Raw genomic sequence first — 19,151 nt, forward strand, 5'->3', positions numbered from 1 at the left:
TTAGAAGGTGGGAGGAGATGAAACCAATGGGTCTGAATGGGGTGGGGATAATCCCATCTAAAGTGGGGTGGTTATAAAAATAGGGGGGTATTAACTAAATCAGGGGCAGGACAGACTATAGTACAATATATTTAAAAAACAGTGAAAACAACAATATTCCAAAGTTTGGATGCAAAATTTCACTTTTAGCCAGATGCTTCCTCCATAAATACACACTAATAAGAATTATCATTAAATGACTGAAGAAGTTACTAAAAGGTAGAAACATGAATTTGGAAGGAAGAAGGATGGCATTATGAACAGTTTAAATAATAATTTGTAAGTTGTTTTTGTAACGGGTGATCCATCACAGGTAGCCAATGGCCATGAGATGAACTTATAAATTTCAGTTTCCAATTCTAGTTAATCACTTTCAGATTCATATTGGAAATGTGTATGTGACAAAAATTCAAAGTATGGCTATAGGGTGATGCTGAATTTAACATTTACTTTCATTGATGTGATTCTTCTGTATTTTGTAGATAAAATCATGGCTGGCTTAGAGAAAACTAGATGGAGGATTTCCTACACAGCCAGACTCTGTATTTGAATTTCTTAGACATTTAGGCCAGGGAAAGGGAAAACAATTCATTTCAAGCAATACAGGAATAATTTCAATTTTAATTCTACAATTCTGAAGTCTTGCTTTCTACAAAATAAGATCAGATATAAGGTAGCAACTTTTTCAAAATAAAGACATGTCCAATGCTACAGAAACATGCTTTGACTCAACTGGTTTAATTTGGGATATGGTTTGATTCCTGGCATTTGGGGTTACTCCAAGCACAGTGAAGCAACACTTTTACATGCATTCATCACGCAATTTGATGCTAAAGCCTTAAGCCAAAAATTTGAACTCAGAAGCCCATGCATGATCCCAGTTCTGATTCTAAGTGCAATTAATAGCATTTGGTTAATACTGTAATGGCTAAAGGAGTTATTAAATGTTACAAAACCAGGTATGCATTGCACATAACCACTAGTATGATCATTACCATAATCATTCAAATATTTTCAGTTACTATACATTCTCATGGCACTTCTAAACTTTTGTGATAAATAAATAGTCTTGTGATCACTAGACCACAGGGGGAAAAATGCTATCTACTGCAGAAGATCCTCCAGATAACTCTACTTACCACATGAATACACTCCTGACATAATTTCTATTTTCTTTTCTAAGTTGAAATAAACCAGTTAATCAATGAAACCTGACACTCAAATTTGAATGTATGCCACAAAGGCACATGATCAGAAAGCCATATCATTACTCCAAATTGAGGTACAAATCCCAAAAGTTAGACAGCTAATGGAGACCTGGATGTGAGAGCATCAGAAGCAGAAGCATGTATAAATGCCTGGCCATATATACAATAACAACTAGATGTACATCAAGCTGGGGATTGGCCAGTATAGCCCAGGAGAATGGCAGCATGATACAACAGGCCAAGCATCTATCTTATCATAAGAAATGATAATTTATATCACTCATACCATTTTTCCCTCTGATTGACTTGAAGCGACCGTCACAGGTCTAGAGGTCTGGAAGGGGGAGTTCTGAAGTATTTGGGACAAAAATGGCAATATAAAGGGTAAGGACTTGTCATAATTCAATACCCCAAATCTCACCTCCCAACTTAATTTTAATATCAGGGTCCAAGTATATAAACGGTTATAGGGTCTAATTAGCCATAGGGTAATCACCAAGCAACACACCAAATCAGTGTCCAAATATTCAAAATAACAATACCTTGTAAGACAGTTGGACTATATTGCTCAAAATTCAATGTAAACAACTGCAATAATCAAATTAGCTATGCACACAATGAATTAGTGGTACTGTGGAATTAGGACCCAATTTTAATTCCTACCAATGAAATGATTTTTTTAATATATTGATTGATTTGAGACGAGGGAGAGAGAGAGAGAGAGAGAGAGAGAGAGAGAGAGAGAGAGAGAGAGAGAGAGAATATTTTTGTTCCACTTTATGTATTCATTGGTTGATTCTTGTATGTTCCCTTAGTGGGGATCAAACCCCCAACCTTCGTGTATAGGGATGATGCTCTAATCAACTGAATTACCTGGCCAGGGTCCAATAAAATTATTTTTAAAAGTTTATTGTCATTTTGTATTTTTAGTTTGTAAATTTAAAAAAATAGGTTAAGGTGGTAAAAATAAGAGGCAGAATTTGGCATCTTTAAAAATAATATGTGGACAAGTAGTTGTAAAAGATCAAGATGACAATAAAATGCATCAGATTTTCAAATTTAGCCTGTGTCTTATCAATATATTCAAACGGATTTCTAACAGATAACTGCATCCAAACAACTGCTTTATTTCAAATTGGGTTTTTGGTAGGAAGGGACAGGTTTTTGGTTTGGTTCAGTTGCATCAAACTCTATTTTACAATTAAAAAGATTGCCTACCACATGTCCCATTCTATCCCTCTCTGGTTGGTTCTCTGGGCTCTAATTGATAGAAAAGTGAAACTGGCTGACTGCAGTCAGCAAGATGATGATGATTCACTTTCCTTCATTTCCATTGAGAACCCATAAAGAAACAAGAAAGAGCTAAAGATAGATTGTATAAGATTTCAAGCAAGTTGAAAAATTTGGGAAAAAAATTTGAAAGGAAACAGCATGTCACATGAGAATAGTGAAGGAGGAAACTTTTACATCAGAAAGTGAAATGGAAGAAAAATATAAAATGACAGTAAAACATAAGAGAAATTTAAGCAGAGGGAACGCACATGGAATATGAAAAGGTCAAAAACTGGAAAAATAAAGTTCATCAAATAAAAAAGGGAAGCGATATCAGACAAAACTTATAAAGTTTAAGTGTTTTACTGTTACTTATGTAATAAAATAGTCATTCTATGACTTTTAAAAAATAATATTATCATGCTCAAATTATAAAAAATATTATTTGGTGGTGATGATGGTGGTCATAGTGGTGACAATGATATATTTTCTAGGTAGAGCCGAGAGAATATTATCACATATAGTAAAGAACAGAAGCTGGGCTCAAACACAAGGCCATTTGAATAATGTCTCTGACTCCAGTGGTAAAATTGGTTAAATCCTATCAGTATCTTAAATTTGTCAATGTCAGTATTTCTTAATGTTCTCTTCTTGCTACTGAGAACACAGAAATAATTAGCTCACATCATTAAGTTCAAGATGTTTACCCAATTTCCATTTCATTCTCATATTGCTTACTTCCTGAATTGCAAAAAAAATAGTATAATTTGGCTGTCAATCAAAGATATGGTCTGCTTCTTCGAATTAACTTAATTTGTCATCTCTTCTTTCATTTAATCATACAATAGTCTATTCACTAACCATCATGTTACATAAAAGGAGATTCAATTATTTAATATCTAAATTTATCTCTGGCTTAAGAACCCATGAATCAATTGTGATGGTTCTATCAGAGATGTTTTGTTTGAATGCATTAAAATTACTCATCTCAGAATGTACATTGTGACTGAGTTCCTCACTAGTGTGGGAAAGATAGTTTATCTTCCAGGTACATATTTCTAGCCACATCTTTTTCTTCTTCCATCTAAAAAAATTTAGTCAGATCTTAAGTATAAAATGCCATTGATCTGAGATCCTGTGCTATTTGAGCACTATAGATATGTGGGTTTTTCTAGAAAATTCTTATTGGTATTTATTGTGGTATATATATATATAACCACTAAAGCATACACAATATGTATATCTATCAATATTCCTTCCTGAAGCATGGAATTTGTTTTTTCAATGTCTATAAAATATACTTGTTAAGCCTAAAAATAAGCCATTTCTTAAATTCAAAGAGAAAAACAGGTCAATTTTACGGAGTTGTTTGTTTCTTTGTTTGCTGTTAGTGTATGTGGTTAGCTGCTCTGATTAATCCAGATTCCAACGTAAAGCCTGAATTATTCAGAAAGATTGTCTTCACTGTCCAAGTCGAGTTGATGATTCTCTGATTAACTTCGAATGACAAAGAATAGGCATAATCAAGCAGGGTCTAGGACTACCTCTTCTATGCAATGGTAAATTAGTATTTTCAATCAAGTTGAAGACTATACAGCCATCAAACATTTTTGTTAAGGTGGACAAAATTATTTTGCCAATATTCTTTCCATCAAAAACTTCAAGTCTGACATTTTGGCACATGGCAATTCTTGATTTATTATAAAATCCTATTATAATAAATGATTTTTTCATGGCTTACAAAACAAAATAAGCTTACTTACAGTGAATTCCCCAGTGACTGCATCAAACCCCACATGAATCGTATGTTCAAAGTCTGAAGGAAGAGAGATCTCTGGGCGTTCTTTCTCTTTCTTCTTATTGGCTAAAGGCAAAATGTTAACATGCATTTATTTGGGATACAGTTTTGGATCCAAAAGTTGTACAATTAGATTAATCTAAAACAGTTAAAAATTTGAAAGACAGTTGCTTTGAACACAATTTTAACAATACTTAACTACAGAAATTATAATTTTATTTGCAGAAGTGGCTGGCAGTTGGACAAAAGTTATTATGTCTAAAAAATTTAAATTTCCAAAATCCAATCCAAACAAAATCTGCACTCAAACTCATTTATGTCCTCTACCAGTCTAATGATGTAACCACCAGGTATCTAGGTTATTGTGTTTAACTGGCTTTGTTGAATCAAATCCTGCTTACTAAAGAATAAATTCATTACACTCAAGTCAAGCCAAGCTTACCATTAGAAGAAAAAGAATAGAAAAGAAAATTGCTTATGCTATCTATAAAGGTGTTATGAATTGCTTCCATGTTAACCGTAGTTAATTGTAAAGTGGCTAGCACATCTTTCATTTACATGTTTACATTATAAAGCATGTCTTAATAGACTCTTGTTCTTTCAATGCGAATAATATTGCAAATCAGTAATATTACAAATATTTATCATTAGAAATGTTTTTAATCATTTACTACCCATAATTTTCCTAGTAAAAAAAAATTACTGCTTTTTACTGAATTAGTTTTATTTAGTTCTTAGAAACCTCAAACCAGTTCCTTGGTTTAGTCATTCTTTTTATTTTATTTTATTTTGTTTTATTTTATTTTATTTTATTTTATTTTATTTTATTTTATTTTATTTTATTTTATTCTATTTTGGTTTAGTCATTCTAGTTTGCAGCTATTTTCCATGTCCCTGTTATATTCTGTCCTATTAGCCATTCAAAATCATTGTCCTCAAGTAGCAGATTTTTTCATAATGACAATTATGAACATGCAATCAATAGATAAGTCAAAAGCCTTTAAAAATACAATCACTGAAGAAATTAACGTGGGGACTGTAATGAAATCAGTCCATCTTGAAAGTGATCCCAGAGAAGTTAGTGTGAAAATATTGTAAAATGGTATCTAGTAGCTTCCATAATAGACATATAAGCAGATTTGAGCATGTTTCTCTGGTAAGGCTGAAATTCACCCTCAAAAAATAATACTCACACTCCTAATACTGGGCAAGTCAGTATGAATCCGTATGCTCAATCAACTTCAGATGTGCCAGAGTGGTCAATTTAGAACATCCTGATTCAAATAGATGTTTCCTTGGCCTGAATTTCAGACATTTAATTAACCATAAATGAATTGCTAGTTTTGCGGGTTACCTAGTATAATTTTAAATTCAAAGCCTTTTAGTTTTGAATGTCATTCTTATGGCTTCTTTTCTCTTTCTGCCCTCTCTGACTGATCCTTATCGCCAGTCAGGGGACAGAGATATGGGGCAGAAATATGGAAATTCAAGTACTGAGAGGATTAGGATACAGGATTAGGAGCTGGACAAGGGTCACTCAAAGCTTTTGCCTGACCATGGAACACATTTAGGACCCATTTTGAAAAGTACATATGTACCATCTAACTTAACTTCAGTATAGATCTCAATGTTACAGTGAGACTATTTTATTTTTTAAAATATATTTTTATTGATTTTAGAGAAAGAGGAAAGGAGATGGAGAGAAACATCAATGTGAGAGAAACTGATCAGCTGCCTCCCTCATGCCCCTTACTGGGGATCAAGCCAGCAACCAGGGAATGTGCACTGTCCTGAACCTAACTGGCAATCTCTCTGAGCATGGGATGATGCTCAACCAACTGAGTCACACCTGCCTGGGCAGTGAGCATACTTTATTGATGACCGTATCTTAACTGAATAGTGAAGTTTAGAGTTTTCTGTTGGTACTTTCATCTTCTTGAATGTCTGTGGACTATAGCTACCATTTACACTTATTCAACTACCATTTTTACTTGTTCAGAAAGGCACAAATAGAACAACCAACTTTCTGTTCTTGCCACTTCCTTGAAGGTGTGCTAGCTACTCATGTAATCATTTCCTTATTTTTATTTTTCCTGATCTCCCATTCATGTTGGACATGGCTAACCATCTCTCTTTCTACTTCTTTGACAACGTGCTCTCAGTCTCCTCCTCCTTCAGTGACAATTCTTTATTTGATTGGCATTGCTTCTCCTTCTGCCTTAGTGCACTCTTTGGCCTTTTACAATCCTTTCTTTACATTCATTTCTCTGGGATGGCATCCACTTCTGGATGTCAAGTAATATTACATAATTCCCTATTCTATGGTTGGCAGGGGATACATCCATCTTTTGTGGAACCAGACACTTTATATAATTTAAAAGGAATGCATCCTCTAAGCAAAAGAAATTAAAATTAAAAAAATATAAAATTACTAGGACTCCTCCTAGGGGCTTAGAAGAGTCCCAGGCAAGTGAGAAACTCTGAAGAAGAAGCTTTATTTACTTCATAGTAAATCTACGCCTGGTGGTTGGTGATCTTTTGGGGGTCAAAGACCACTCTGAACAATCTGAAGCTATAGAACTTCTGCCCATAAAAATGCACTATACATACATACATACATACATACATACACAATTTTGAATGTAATTTTATAAGTTCACAGTTTTCCTGAACTCCAGGTTAAGAGCCCATAGCTTAATCTATAACTCCAATTATTATATCAACTTGCATTCATCATCTCTCTTGCCAGAAAATAAGTTCTCCCTATTTCTCCATTAGTATTGGCTGCACATTTGAAGCATATTGATTTAGACATAAATACTCCATTTGATCTGAGCTATGTGAACTGCCTTAATGGTATCTCCCTTGAGGCCGCCTGACTGTCAGTCCCTTACCAGCCTAATCATGCCATTCCCATTGCTCAAGGGCTAAGCATAAAAGAAACAGGGAGCCAAAACTTGCTCTTTCTCCATTGTCTGTGTTTTAGTGAAATGATACCACTAACCACCCAGATCAGAGAAGGATTAAGGCCTTATACTCCTTCTCCTTTGGGAGGTTCTAAATAATGAAAAGATTAGGATCACCCCTCTCTGACATTTAATTCAAATAAAAACAATACTAAAGCATTAAAAAGTGAGGAAATCTAAAGAGTTCTGATATTACTATAATGATTAAGTCTTTTAAAAACAATATGCCCCAAATCAATGTTCCACATTTTGGGTACCCCTGATTAAGCACATGCTTACTCTGGTTATTGGGTAATCCAGCCCTGGCCCAACTGTCCAAACCATAAATTTGGGAGCTTCTTTGATCATACTTAATTCTATCTTAGTTTGTCACCAAGTTCTATCCTAAACTCATCTTAAACCTATCTTCTTTCTTATCCCCACGAACCATTATTTTGGTCCAACGTACCAGCACTACTTACCTGGTCTTACTCTCTCTAATTTTGCTCCCTGCAATTTATTATGCTGGGCCAGAGTAATCTTTTGAAATATAATAATCTCACTGCATTCTTGCCTTTTTAAAGACACTTAAATGGATTCCCATTACCCATGCTTCTTAGCATGAGATCCAAGGGCCTGCATGATCTGTCTTCATCCCTCTCCATTGTTTATTCTTGCCATGGTCCCCGGTGTCCCATACCCATTTCATGCTCCCTAAACTGCTGGTGTTCTCTTTTTTAAAATTTATTTTTCAATACTGTATTACTTTCAGGTATATAACATAATGATTAGACATTTATATACCTTACAAAGTGAGGTAAGTCTAGAACCCACTTAGAATAATAATATTTATTGCAATATTATTAGCTATATTCCCTATGGTATAATTTACAGCTCCATGACTATTTTTATAACTGGAAATTTGTACTTCTTAATCCCTTTCACTATTTTCATCCATATCCTGCTAGCATTCTCTTACTGCCAAGCGTTTACACATGCTAGGTCAAGGCCTGGAAATGCTTACTTTTTACCATTTCTGATTTGGTTTGTGTAGATAACTTCCATTAGTCTTTGTTCTTGAAGACACCCTCTTGGGCTTCCTCTCCTGTTGCAAGTATGTTCTTGTCTTCAGTCTGCAGACAAAGTTAAATGCCCTTCTCTTCATGCTCCCATGGACTATCCCGTGTATACTCTGAGCTTGACATTTATGAACACTAGATGGTTTTTCCTTCTTTATATACCTATTTCTCTAGCTAAATTTTGACATATTTGACAGCAGCCATTGTATCTTATTCAGGATCACATTCCTGAATGTGAAACCTTCAGGAATTTCTGGAACATTCACCATGTACAAAGTGCTTCTAAGGTTATCTCATTTAATCACCAAAATCTTATAAGGTAGACCATATTATTTTCATAGATGAGGAAATCACTCAGTGAGATTAAACCACATACCCAGGTTATATAGCTGGCAGGTGTCAGAATCAGGATTTGAAAAGAGGTACCAACTGTGGCTATAGAACTGAAGCTCTTAATAGCTTCATTAATTTTTATTCAATCGCATTTTAAAAACTTGACACATTTGAGCCCTAGACTTCAGTAAATATATAGTGATTGAATTGGAGCTTAGATAAAAACTTTTTTTCTTTTTAGCAACAGTAAGATGTTGGTATCTCCTTCAGAAAATTCTGTGAGCATTGGTCATTTCTGTTAAGATTTAGACTAACCTGAACCTTGGGATAATAAGACTCAGCTTGATCATCTGTGTTGATGATTGTAGAGAGCAGAAGACCAAGTGAGTATTATTTTTGAAAGCATATCATGCATATTCTATTGGAATCTAGAACGAAGGCCACAAATTTCTGACTAGACTACAAACTGCAAAGAGCATTTGGCTTTGGGACCCTCTAGGTCAGCGGTTCTCAACCTGTGGGTCGCGACCTCTTTGGGGGTCGAACGACCCTTTCACAGGGGTTGCCTAAGACCATCGGGAAACACATATATAATTACATATTGTTTTTGTGATTAATCACTATGCTTTAATTATGTTCAATTTGTAACAATGAAATTGGGGGTCACCACAACATGAGGAACTGTATTAAAGGGTCGCGTCATTAGCAAGCTTGAGAACCACTGCCTAGGTGTACATGAGTTCTGATTTTAACTCCAAGGAACAGCTAATCTTTCTTGTCTCTCATGCTGACACTTTTCTTCATCTTACTACTTTTGAAAGAAAGAAAAGCCCCTCTAGATATCAGTCATCTCCCATATGGTCCACCACAGTGTTCCATACTTCCTCCAGTGGCTAGAGCTTTTTCCAAATTACATATTACAAATATGTAAAATATTTACATATACAAATATTTACAAAATAATTACAAATCCCCCTACACCTTCAACCTCTTATTTTATTTTTTTAATCCTCACCCGAGGCTATTTTTCCATTGATTTTTCAAGAGAGTGGAAGAGAGAGGGAAAGACAGAGAGAAATATTGATGTGAGAGAAACACTTCGATTGGTTGCCTCCTGCATGTGCCCTGACCAGAGCCCAGGCCAGGATTAGCCTGCAATCTAGGTAAGTGCCCTTGACTGGAATGGAACCCAGGCCCCTTTAGTCCGCAGTCTTGATGTTCTGTCCACTAAGCCAAACCTGCCAGAGCTCAACCTGTTCTTTATATGCTCTCTTCACTTCCTGCCTTAAGTTCTCAAATTTCACTGTGCATCATTCTTACCTGGGAAGCTTAAAAAGAGAGAGATGTCAAAACCCCACCCCCAGAGATTCAGATTCAGTTAGTATGTGCTAGACCCAAGCACCTTTCATTTTTAAAGTTCCTCAGGTATTTCCATTAAGCAGCTGGGGTTGAAAACAACAACTGTAAGCCTTACTATCCAATGAAGCTACCCCTTCCACAAATATTTCTGATAGGTGCTGCTCATTCTGCCCCATCCTAAGCCCTTAGGTCTAAGGGGGTGGGAAAGGACAGAATATCCCTATTTTTCACATAATGTGCATTTGAATCAGTACTACTGCACTTGCCCACAAGTCCCCCTCCTTGAGGTTATTCCCACTTAGTTCTCTTGACCAAGTCCCCTTATCCATTGAGGACTTTGCTTTCTAGTCTTCATTCCTGCACTCAATGCTGCCATCACTTTGTGAAATGTAATATATTAATGGATATCTCGTTCACAGTCTTTCCTTTTAACTCCTTGCCTTCCATAAACTCTAATGAACTGGACTACCCTTCCACATATACAATACATTTTCATGACCATCTTTTAAACCAGTGACTCTCAACCAGGGTTGCACATCAGCATGACTTGTACAATTCCATAAAATATCAATGTCTAGGGCCCACCCAGAATCTACTATATCAGGATTCCTGGGTGCAGAACCTGGGCAAATGATATTTTAAGCTCCATACATGATTTTCAGACTGAGTGGAGAATCACAACTACCCCACACCTTTTCATTATCTAGAATAAACCTTTCTCTGAAGTATTCAACCCTGTCATCTCATTCTCTGAGCCCATCTTCCCATCCTGCTAACCTTCTCACTCTCTCAAGCCCTTACTCTATTTTACCTGTTCTTTGATCTCAACAAAACCTCCAGTTCCTGTATGCCTACATTTTTAACCAATTTCTCAGCGTCCTCCTGGTCCAGACTCTATGGCCCATCATTTAAATTGCTATTAAGCCACTGCCCTGGAAATTCTTGCTCTTTGACTTTCTCTTGCAATTGTCCTTCAAAACCATACTCTGACAGAATCCAACCACAAAACCTCAACTTCCATATTAAAGCTACAGAAAGTTGTTGGGGGAAAACCATACAATTATGCATATTGGTGTTCACAGATAACAGTTGGCTCATAAATGGTGCTTGGCAATATTCTTCTTTCCCCTTGCCAATTTCAGTTCCCACTCTTCTTATTGAATATTCCAGAATTTTATCACTCCAGTCAAACTTTTGCTTCACCCTCTTCTCTCTTAGTTTCAGCATATGGAATTCCTTCTACCTCTAAGATAAAAATGGAGGCCGTTTTGAGCTCTTTTGACTTCCCTCTCTCTCCCAGTCTTTTCATTTATCTCACATTTCACTGGAAGCAGAGTCCCATCCTTCTGTGTAAGGTTTATCCTTCCACTGGTGTCTAGATACCAGCCCCTCTCACTTCTCTTATTTCTCATTGTATCTTCTATCTCTCCCCTTCTACTGACACTCCTATTTGGCTTAAAAGACATGCTGAGATCTCTTTTGTACTTAAAAATTAAAACCTTCTGTCACCTCACAGCTCTCTCTAACTGTAGTAGTCTCTCAGCCTCTCCTTCTATAAGCACCTTGAAATGGCAATCTAGACTTCCTTAGCCCTCACTCCTCAAACCACTGAGCCCCTGAGGTCACGAAAATGGCTACTTTTCAGTCCTTACCAATAATAACCTTTCAGTCAAAACTGACATTTATGAACATAAACCTCATGAAATTAATTCTTCTATATTTTCTTTCATACAACACTTTTCTAAAGTCTATTCCAATATTTCTGGGTCTTCTATCAACTCTTTAAATAGTATTCCCCAGGAGCTGTCGTAGGTCTTCATCTCTTCTTATTATCACACTTTTCTCCCTTAGGTCACCTCATGTGCTTGTATGGTTTCAACCCTGACCTTTCTGCTGTACCCTGATCCCAAGGAATTAACTGCCTACTGAATACCTCTATTTGGATGTCTTATAGGGCCCTCACTCTAAAAGTAAACTATTCTCCACTGCCTTTCCTCACTTAAAACAAGAACTACAACTCCTCCTGTGTTTTCTACCACACCATCCTCCAGCTTCCCCTCCTGCTTTCTGAATAGTTGCTTAGTTCTAGTTCTATTAATTCTTCCTCCTAAAGAATTCCCACTGTATTTTCCTCTCCTATTCATAGATACTGGCCCTTAGCCAGGCCACTGCCATTTCTCACCTGCATGATTCCAACAGTCTGACTTGTCTCCTTCCATCTTTCTTCTCCCGAATCCATTTTTCTCCTGTGACTAAAGTGATATTTTGACACACAAAATGATATAATTTCCCTGCTTCAAATATTTCCCCATTGCCTTCAGAATCAAATTCAAAGCCCTCAGTATGTCATAAATAAGTTCTCCAGGATCCAGTACCTAATTTACTTCCACAGCTCCCTATCCACCCCTCTCCCATTATCACTCTATGTACTAGCTATTCTGAACTATTTGTAATTGTATTCATAAAACCTCAGCTAATAGTGTGACATGCCTACTGCCTTTATAATGTTCCTTATGTCTGAAATCCCACCCATGTTTTACATGGATAGCTCTATTCTTTCTTTAAGACTCACTTTAGTTCAGTGGCCACCTCCTTCAGGAAACCTTCCTTAATTGCCCCTCTCCTCAACCTCAAGTTTGAATAAATGCCCCTCTTCAGTGCTCACTTCTATTTTATACTCACCATGATAGACTCTAATCATTCATTGACTTGTCTGTATCCCTCACTAGGCTATTAGTTTCTTAAAGGCAGGAACTGATTCACCTATGTACCCCAACATCTATTTAGAACAGTACCTGATTCAATAAATATTTAATGAATAAGCAAATGAACAAATGAATGGGCAAATGATCTTCAGTATATGAAATGAGACCCAATACATGGAGACAGGCCATGCTTATTTGCCATTATGTGTTGGTGGATGAGGAGACAATGATCCAGTTTCTCAAAGAAGGCTCGGGGGTGGGACGATATATTTTAGAGTGGTTGTTATAGTTGAAGTTGTTGTTGATGGCATTATTGCTGTTTTTCTCCCAACAGTGGGGATGACTCTGTACACATCAGGCACATCTCTTCCCGGGTGCCACTTTGGGGTCAAAAGCATATATTGGCAACACAGATGGGCAGGGTTCAAGGTACAGCAAAACAACAATTCTCCCCAAGATGAAATCCCTGGATTATGCTATGCTTGTCTTCTGAAAGCATTTTAGAAAACTGTCACCTGAGTCTTCCTTGTTGTAGGACTTCCACTTGTCATCTTTCCCTAAAATTTCTGGAAGTTTTGTTGGGCCTTCTTATTGAATGTCATATTGGTCACATCCAGAATTATTTTTTAAGAAAACTTTCTAGCTCTTTGAAAACAGAGCATGCGAGAAAAGAGCAGGAATAACAGAGGACAGACATAGAGAAATGCTTTCCCACATAATTTAGCCTGAAAACACAGAACAATGATAATTTTTTAAAAATAAATTGGAAGCATGCAAACCCACAGTATATGGCATAATTTAAAAAGCGACATTTATACACAAAGCTAAAAGCAAAATATTATATAGAACATTTTTGAAATACAGAAATAATTTTTTCAAAGAAAAAAAGTACAGATGCTGCCTAGTTCTAAGAAGCAGGCATTTCACAACCTTGGCTCTAACGACCAAGCTCCCTCCTGCTACTGTTCTAGATTCCTTTCCTTTGAATCAGTCACTGGTCAGTTAACAAGTATACAAAGAATTGAGAATCAGTATAGTGACAGATTAAGCTGAATAACTCATTAGGAATTCAATATTATAAACTTGTGATCTAACTGGAGAAATAAGATGAGCAAATAAAAAATAGAAATTTATAATACCAGATCAAAGAAAATAAGGTGCTAATATGGGAAGAATAGAGTATAAATGCTGTAGCATGTCAAAAGGAGATCATAGAAACTTGTGGGGACATTGAGTGCTTACTGATGGAGGTAAGATGAGAGAGAAATGTGTATAGCATATTGATGAGGAACTGAGAAGACAGAATGGTGAATAGATAGGGTATGGCCTTGGGAATCAGCAAGGAAGATGCAATTGAAGATAGCAATGGAGAATTTACTGGGAAAGTTTTTTGAACAGATGGATGATATGATAGAAAAGGTGTTTCCTCAAAGACAAGCCAGGTAGCTATGTACTTCTAGGTACACATAGCAGGCTTCAAAATGGTTGCTATCATGCAGGCTGAGGAGAAAAATAAATGGAATGGGGAGAACCTATCTGCCACTAACTTTGTTGCCTCTAAGATCACCTACTGGGCATTTCCTGTAAACTGGGCATGTCTGATTCCTGCAACTAGATTGAAAACTACCTTAGGACAAGGAAGCTTGTCTTATCTGTAGTATCCCGACAACACTCAGCACAAAGCTAGGCACATAAAAAGCAGGCAAAAATCCTTTCTGAGTGAATTATAAAACATGCTCCAGGTTAGCCTATATTAACATCCACTTTTATTATATCTGATTTTTAAACTGAGATAGCTATTAAACTAGATCTGCTCAAATTCAGCATGCAGCTCTGATTTATGCACTGGCTGGTTGCACATAGGTTTCTAACCAATGATCTTCCATGAAGTCTTTTGAGGTAAAAGAGGTCTATTAAAATATTTTGTTAGAAGATTTGTGCTGGAGTTGCTGATGTTGAAGCTCTCTTGGGAGGTGCCCTTTTCCCTACCTTGATACTAAAATCCCTTCCCCCTCTCCTCCCTATTTTTTCTCACTCCCCATGCTGATGTGCAATCTATACTGTGTTATATGTTCCTGAAGCCAAGCCACTTGTGCAGATATAGGGGCCATTTCTAGCAGGGGAAGTGAGAAAGGCTGGTTAGATATCTGTCATATTAAATGCCTGTTTATCATCTCAGTATTCCTGGACTTTGCTCAGGGAAAGTCATTTTGGAAGGATATAGAAGTATTTTAATGGGTGACCCATTTCCTATGGGTGGCAACCACCACTTTTCCTAATAAATGATATTAGTGACTTGGTGACTCTTTAGCTGAGTGATAGGTACTTTCAGTGGCTTATTAATTTCTTTAATTCACTAAGAGGCTGCTAGTCAATGCCTCACAAGGATCTTTTACAAAATGTTGCCCTTGTGGCCTTTAAGAATTAAGATGTCTTAGTGTTTACTTAACTACCAGAAAAGCAAATTAAGTAAGCACTGGAGTTGTTTTGTTCCACCCTCTGACTTGTGGGTCACAGAGCACATAGTGCCATAACCCCCCAAAGGAAGCTTTCTGAAGTATTATACTTGGGAATAAATAAGTACCTGAGAACAGTTAGAATATTCTGTTTGGGGCACATTATGAGAAGGAATCCAAAGGAATTTATTACCACCTGGATTCATGAAATGTATATTTTCTCTTACATAGGGAGAGATTAATTTTCTAGTTTTACTCTATTTTTTGGTAAAAATGTTATTTTGTGGGTCTTCAAATTTATTTTTCCAAATGGAAATACTACAAACTATATGTGATAATTACAGTGGAAAGTTAGACATAAAAACAGAGTTTATTCTTGGCTTGAGGTATTTAAAGAAATTGACATTGCAAGGTGGGTAAAAGATTTAAAAAGAAGTTCTACATAACAATATATTTCTGGTTTAAATCTAGCATCTTGAGCAAAATATATACTGCTATTGATCAGATAAGGAAAAATGGGCCCTAATCTTTAAATACTGAATTATGAATGAATCTAAGGGGAAGGATGAGAGCTGACTGTCATATTCTAATATAGTTTTTAAATATTTTAATCATAAGAGCATCAGATACCTTTGTAATAGAAAAATATTTCAAAGCCCCCAAAATAACACAGGAATTGGGGCGGGGGGGGGGTAACAATTTTTTTTACAAAGGCTGTTACTTTCTGCTAGCAAGTTAAGCCCTCTGGAGGAGTAACATGGAAAGGCGAAAGTATGACTACTGTTGTAGTGGCTGATTGAGAAAATGGGTTAGATTCACCAAGGTTTCACCTACCTCTGTAAAGATATCATTTTTTATATAATGCATGGACTAAAACCTATTTTCAAAACAAGTTAGGTCACTCCTATTTTATGGCAAGCTGTGTAGTGTTCAACCACCACTGGACTGGGATTTGGGTATCTAAATTTTAGGTCTGCCTTGCTTTGTAGTTAGTAATAAGGCAGGTTTGTGGAAGTCATTTAACCTCTCTAAACTCCTTCCTTCTGTAACATTGGGCTAATCCTTGCCTCCATCATAAGGAGGTTTGAAAGAGGTAATTGATATAAAAACACTTTCAACATTGGAATATTCCTGTAGCTGCCATCCAAAATACATCATCTCATTAACAATATACTTAGTAACAGGGTGTTTGAGTTTGCTGGAGAACTAAGTAATCTGACACTTTTATAATATAGCACTTCCATGCTATGAATGAGGTCCTTAGAAATATAACTACTGGGCTGAAAGAGGATTAAACTGGGATGTTTTAAACATTCACTGCCCTTATAATATCTTACATTATATTAGCAAATCTCAGGTGTATATAGCTGGGAAGGCCCATGGCGGAAGTTTCATTCTCTCGCCCTCAGGTAGGAGGATCTGCTAAAGCCATGAGAGACCTAATAGAGAACCTTGGTAATCATAGTATCCAATCAGCACATCTGGAATTTCTTTATGTCTAGTTTCATTCTTTCTGGTGAAATTGGGAGCCCATTTCCTCCTGCCAGGTCTTTAGTGGCTATGGTAAACAATATACCTCCTCCATAAGATAGCAGCCTTTCATGTATAGAAAAATAGTCAAAATGGAACCTGATTCTGCAAGATCACCTACAAGCCCAATTCATAGTCTTAGTGTTCCATGAGGATGATGGAGGAAAGGAAATGATGGCCCTATGCTAGCCCTACTAGTGACCCCCACTCACACGTGCTGACAGCCATCACCTCCAATGGTATCATCTTCAAAGATATTCAGCAACAGTGATCATTCTGACAAATCATTAAGAAGTTGATTTTACACCTATCTCCTTCCAGAAAACACACACTGGTCTCACTCTCATTTATACCCAATTCACACGTGCAACAGTTTCAATGGAAAATGTTTGAAAACAAAAAGCAAATATGAGGCAATGTCCTAAACCAGACACAATCTGATCATGTGGATAATTATGCATGGCATAAGTTAGAGAGGAAAAAAATGGAGCCTCATTTGCTTTAAGCAGGAAAGTAACTTTATATCCTTTAGCTAGCATTTTCTCCTTTCAATACTTCATTTTAATTTTTGGTACAACTCTTTTCTGTCTTCTCCCTTCTCATCTATCTCCTGTATCTTCTCCACTTCTTAATCTCCCTCTCAAACATTATTTCTTCTCTCAATTTATTTCTCCCTATAACTTACTTCCTTTAGTGCATATATCTCCCAATCCTGCCTTCCATACTTGTCTTGAATTTGACTGCTGGTTTTAGTGGGCTACCATATTCGTGCCCAATTTTCCTGTTTATTGGCCTTGAAATAGAAGCACAGGCCCTAGTAGATAGAGTGCATCATTATCCCACCTTATTCCCATTTCAACCATAGAGGACTTATAAGAGTAAAGGAGTTGTACAGGAGGTTCTTCTCCTGAGGCACAGCACTGACCCTGGACAAGCAAGATGTCATGTCCTTCAGGCTTTCCAAAAGGTAGAGCAATGATCTCCAAAGAGCACTCTTTTCTGAGCTGTACAGGATACTTTGGAGAACCAAGAGGAATGTAAACATCATTCAGGATGCAGCAGTCTCTGACATCTGGCATTCTGATAACAGAACCCACGATTAATAGAGATTCCCATTGATTATTACTGTAATGATCATAACTTTGAGCTACTGCAAGATCCCAAAGGATCTTCAGCATCACGGAAGAAAGATTGCATACTTTTCAGTCTAGTTATCACACTAAGTATTTTTTATTGTGCATTAATTAGGTGAAAGTAACGTGCATTGACCAAAACATTTGATTAACAAGACCATAAAGGATAACTGAGAGTCTTCTTTAACATAATTTTTGCACAGTAATGCTTTCTGCTTTATAGCATATATAGAAAATAGCATACTCTAAGAATTAGAGCAAACTATACAATAACAAACTATATGGCACTTTAAGAACTTTTCACATATATGAGCACACTCATTTAGAGCCTCAACTTTCTCAAGTAAGCAGTATGCAAGCCTGTAAAGCAGGGGTAGGGAACGCCTGGCCTGCAGGCCATATAAGACTCACAAAACCATTTGGACTGGCCCTGCCAAGGCATTAGAAGTGAGTTAATTAAATGTTTGACCAACTACAGCAGGCTTACTTTTAAGTAATTTTGTATGGCCCTCAAATCTATAATAATGAAAGCGTAATGTGCTAATTAGACCAGACAACCGAACGACTTTCTGGACTTCTGGAAGGACGAAGCCGGGACTGCGAGGGCCAAGGCAAGCCTCGCAGCTGCGAGGGCTGAGCCCCTTGCATAAATTTCGTGAATCGGGCCTCAAGTGATATTATAAATATCCAAATGGCCCTTGGCAAACAAAAGGTTCCCCACCCCTGCTGTTAAGTATACACGCTAAATGAGAATCTAACCCACAAAACACCTGAATTAAATGTTAGCACACCTCTATGATGAAGAATATTTTCTTGCCATCATTTTATAAAAAACATGAAAAAGTTTTCTTTGTTTCTACTGAGTGGTGATAATAAAAAAAATCCCGTTTTTGAAAGTGAGAAGTTTCAAAGCACACTACCATATATTCTTAAGGGAAAATGAAAGCCACTGCTGGTTTCTAGATGCTAAGAATGTAGTTTCTTATTCCCACATATTCCCTTTGTTCTATTGCAAGGGAGTGTTATAGAATAGAAAAATCATAGGGTCTGGAGTCCAAGAGACCTGGGAGACTTCTGGCTTCCATCATTTGCTATGTGATGCTAGGCCAGTGATGGCGAACCTATGACACGCTTGTCAGAGGTGACACGTGAACTCATTTTTTTGGTTGATTTTTCTTTGTTAAATGGCATTTAAATATATAAAATAAATATCAAAAATATGTCTTTGTTTTACTATGGTTGCAAATATCAAAAAATTTCTATAATTGACATGGCACCAGAGTTAAGTTAGGGT

General features: G+C 36.7%; 1 protein-coding gene across 1 annotated transcript in view; it reads right to left on the minus strand.

Annotated features, from left to right (window-relative positions):
- PAK3 (p21 (RAC1) activated kinase 3) overlaps positions 1 to 19,151 on the minus strand; it is a 125,374-nt gene that overhangs the window by 100,548 nt on the left and 5,675 nt on the right. Inside the window, exon 2 of the mRNA XM_036305986.1 lies at positions 4,283 to 4,383. Within this exon, the coding sequence (XP_036161879.1) occupies positions 4,283 to 4,383 (101 nt within the window). The remainder of the gene's footprint in view (positions 1 to 4,282; positions 4,384 to 19,151) is intronic.

The sequence above is a fragment of the Myotis myotis genome, unplaced genomic scaffold, assembly GCF_014108235.1.
Source record: "Myotis myotis isolate mMyoMyo1 unplaced genomic scaffold, mMyoMyo1.p scaffold_m19_p_4, whole genome shotgun sequence".
Classification (NCBI taxonomy): domain Eukaryota; kingdom Metazoa; phylum Chordata; class Mammalia; order Chiroptera; family Vespertilionidae; genus Myotis; species Myotis myotis.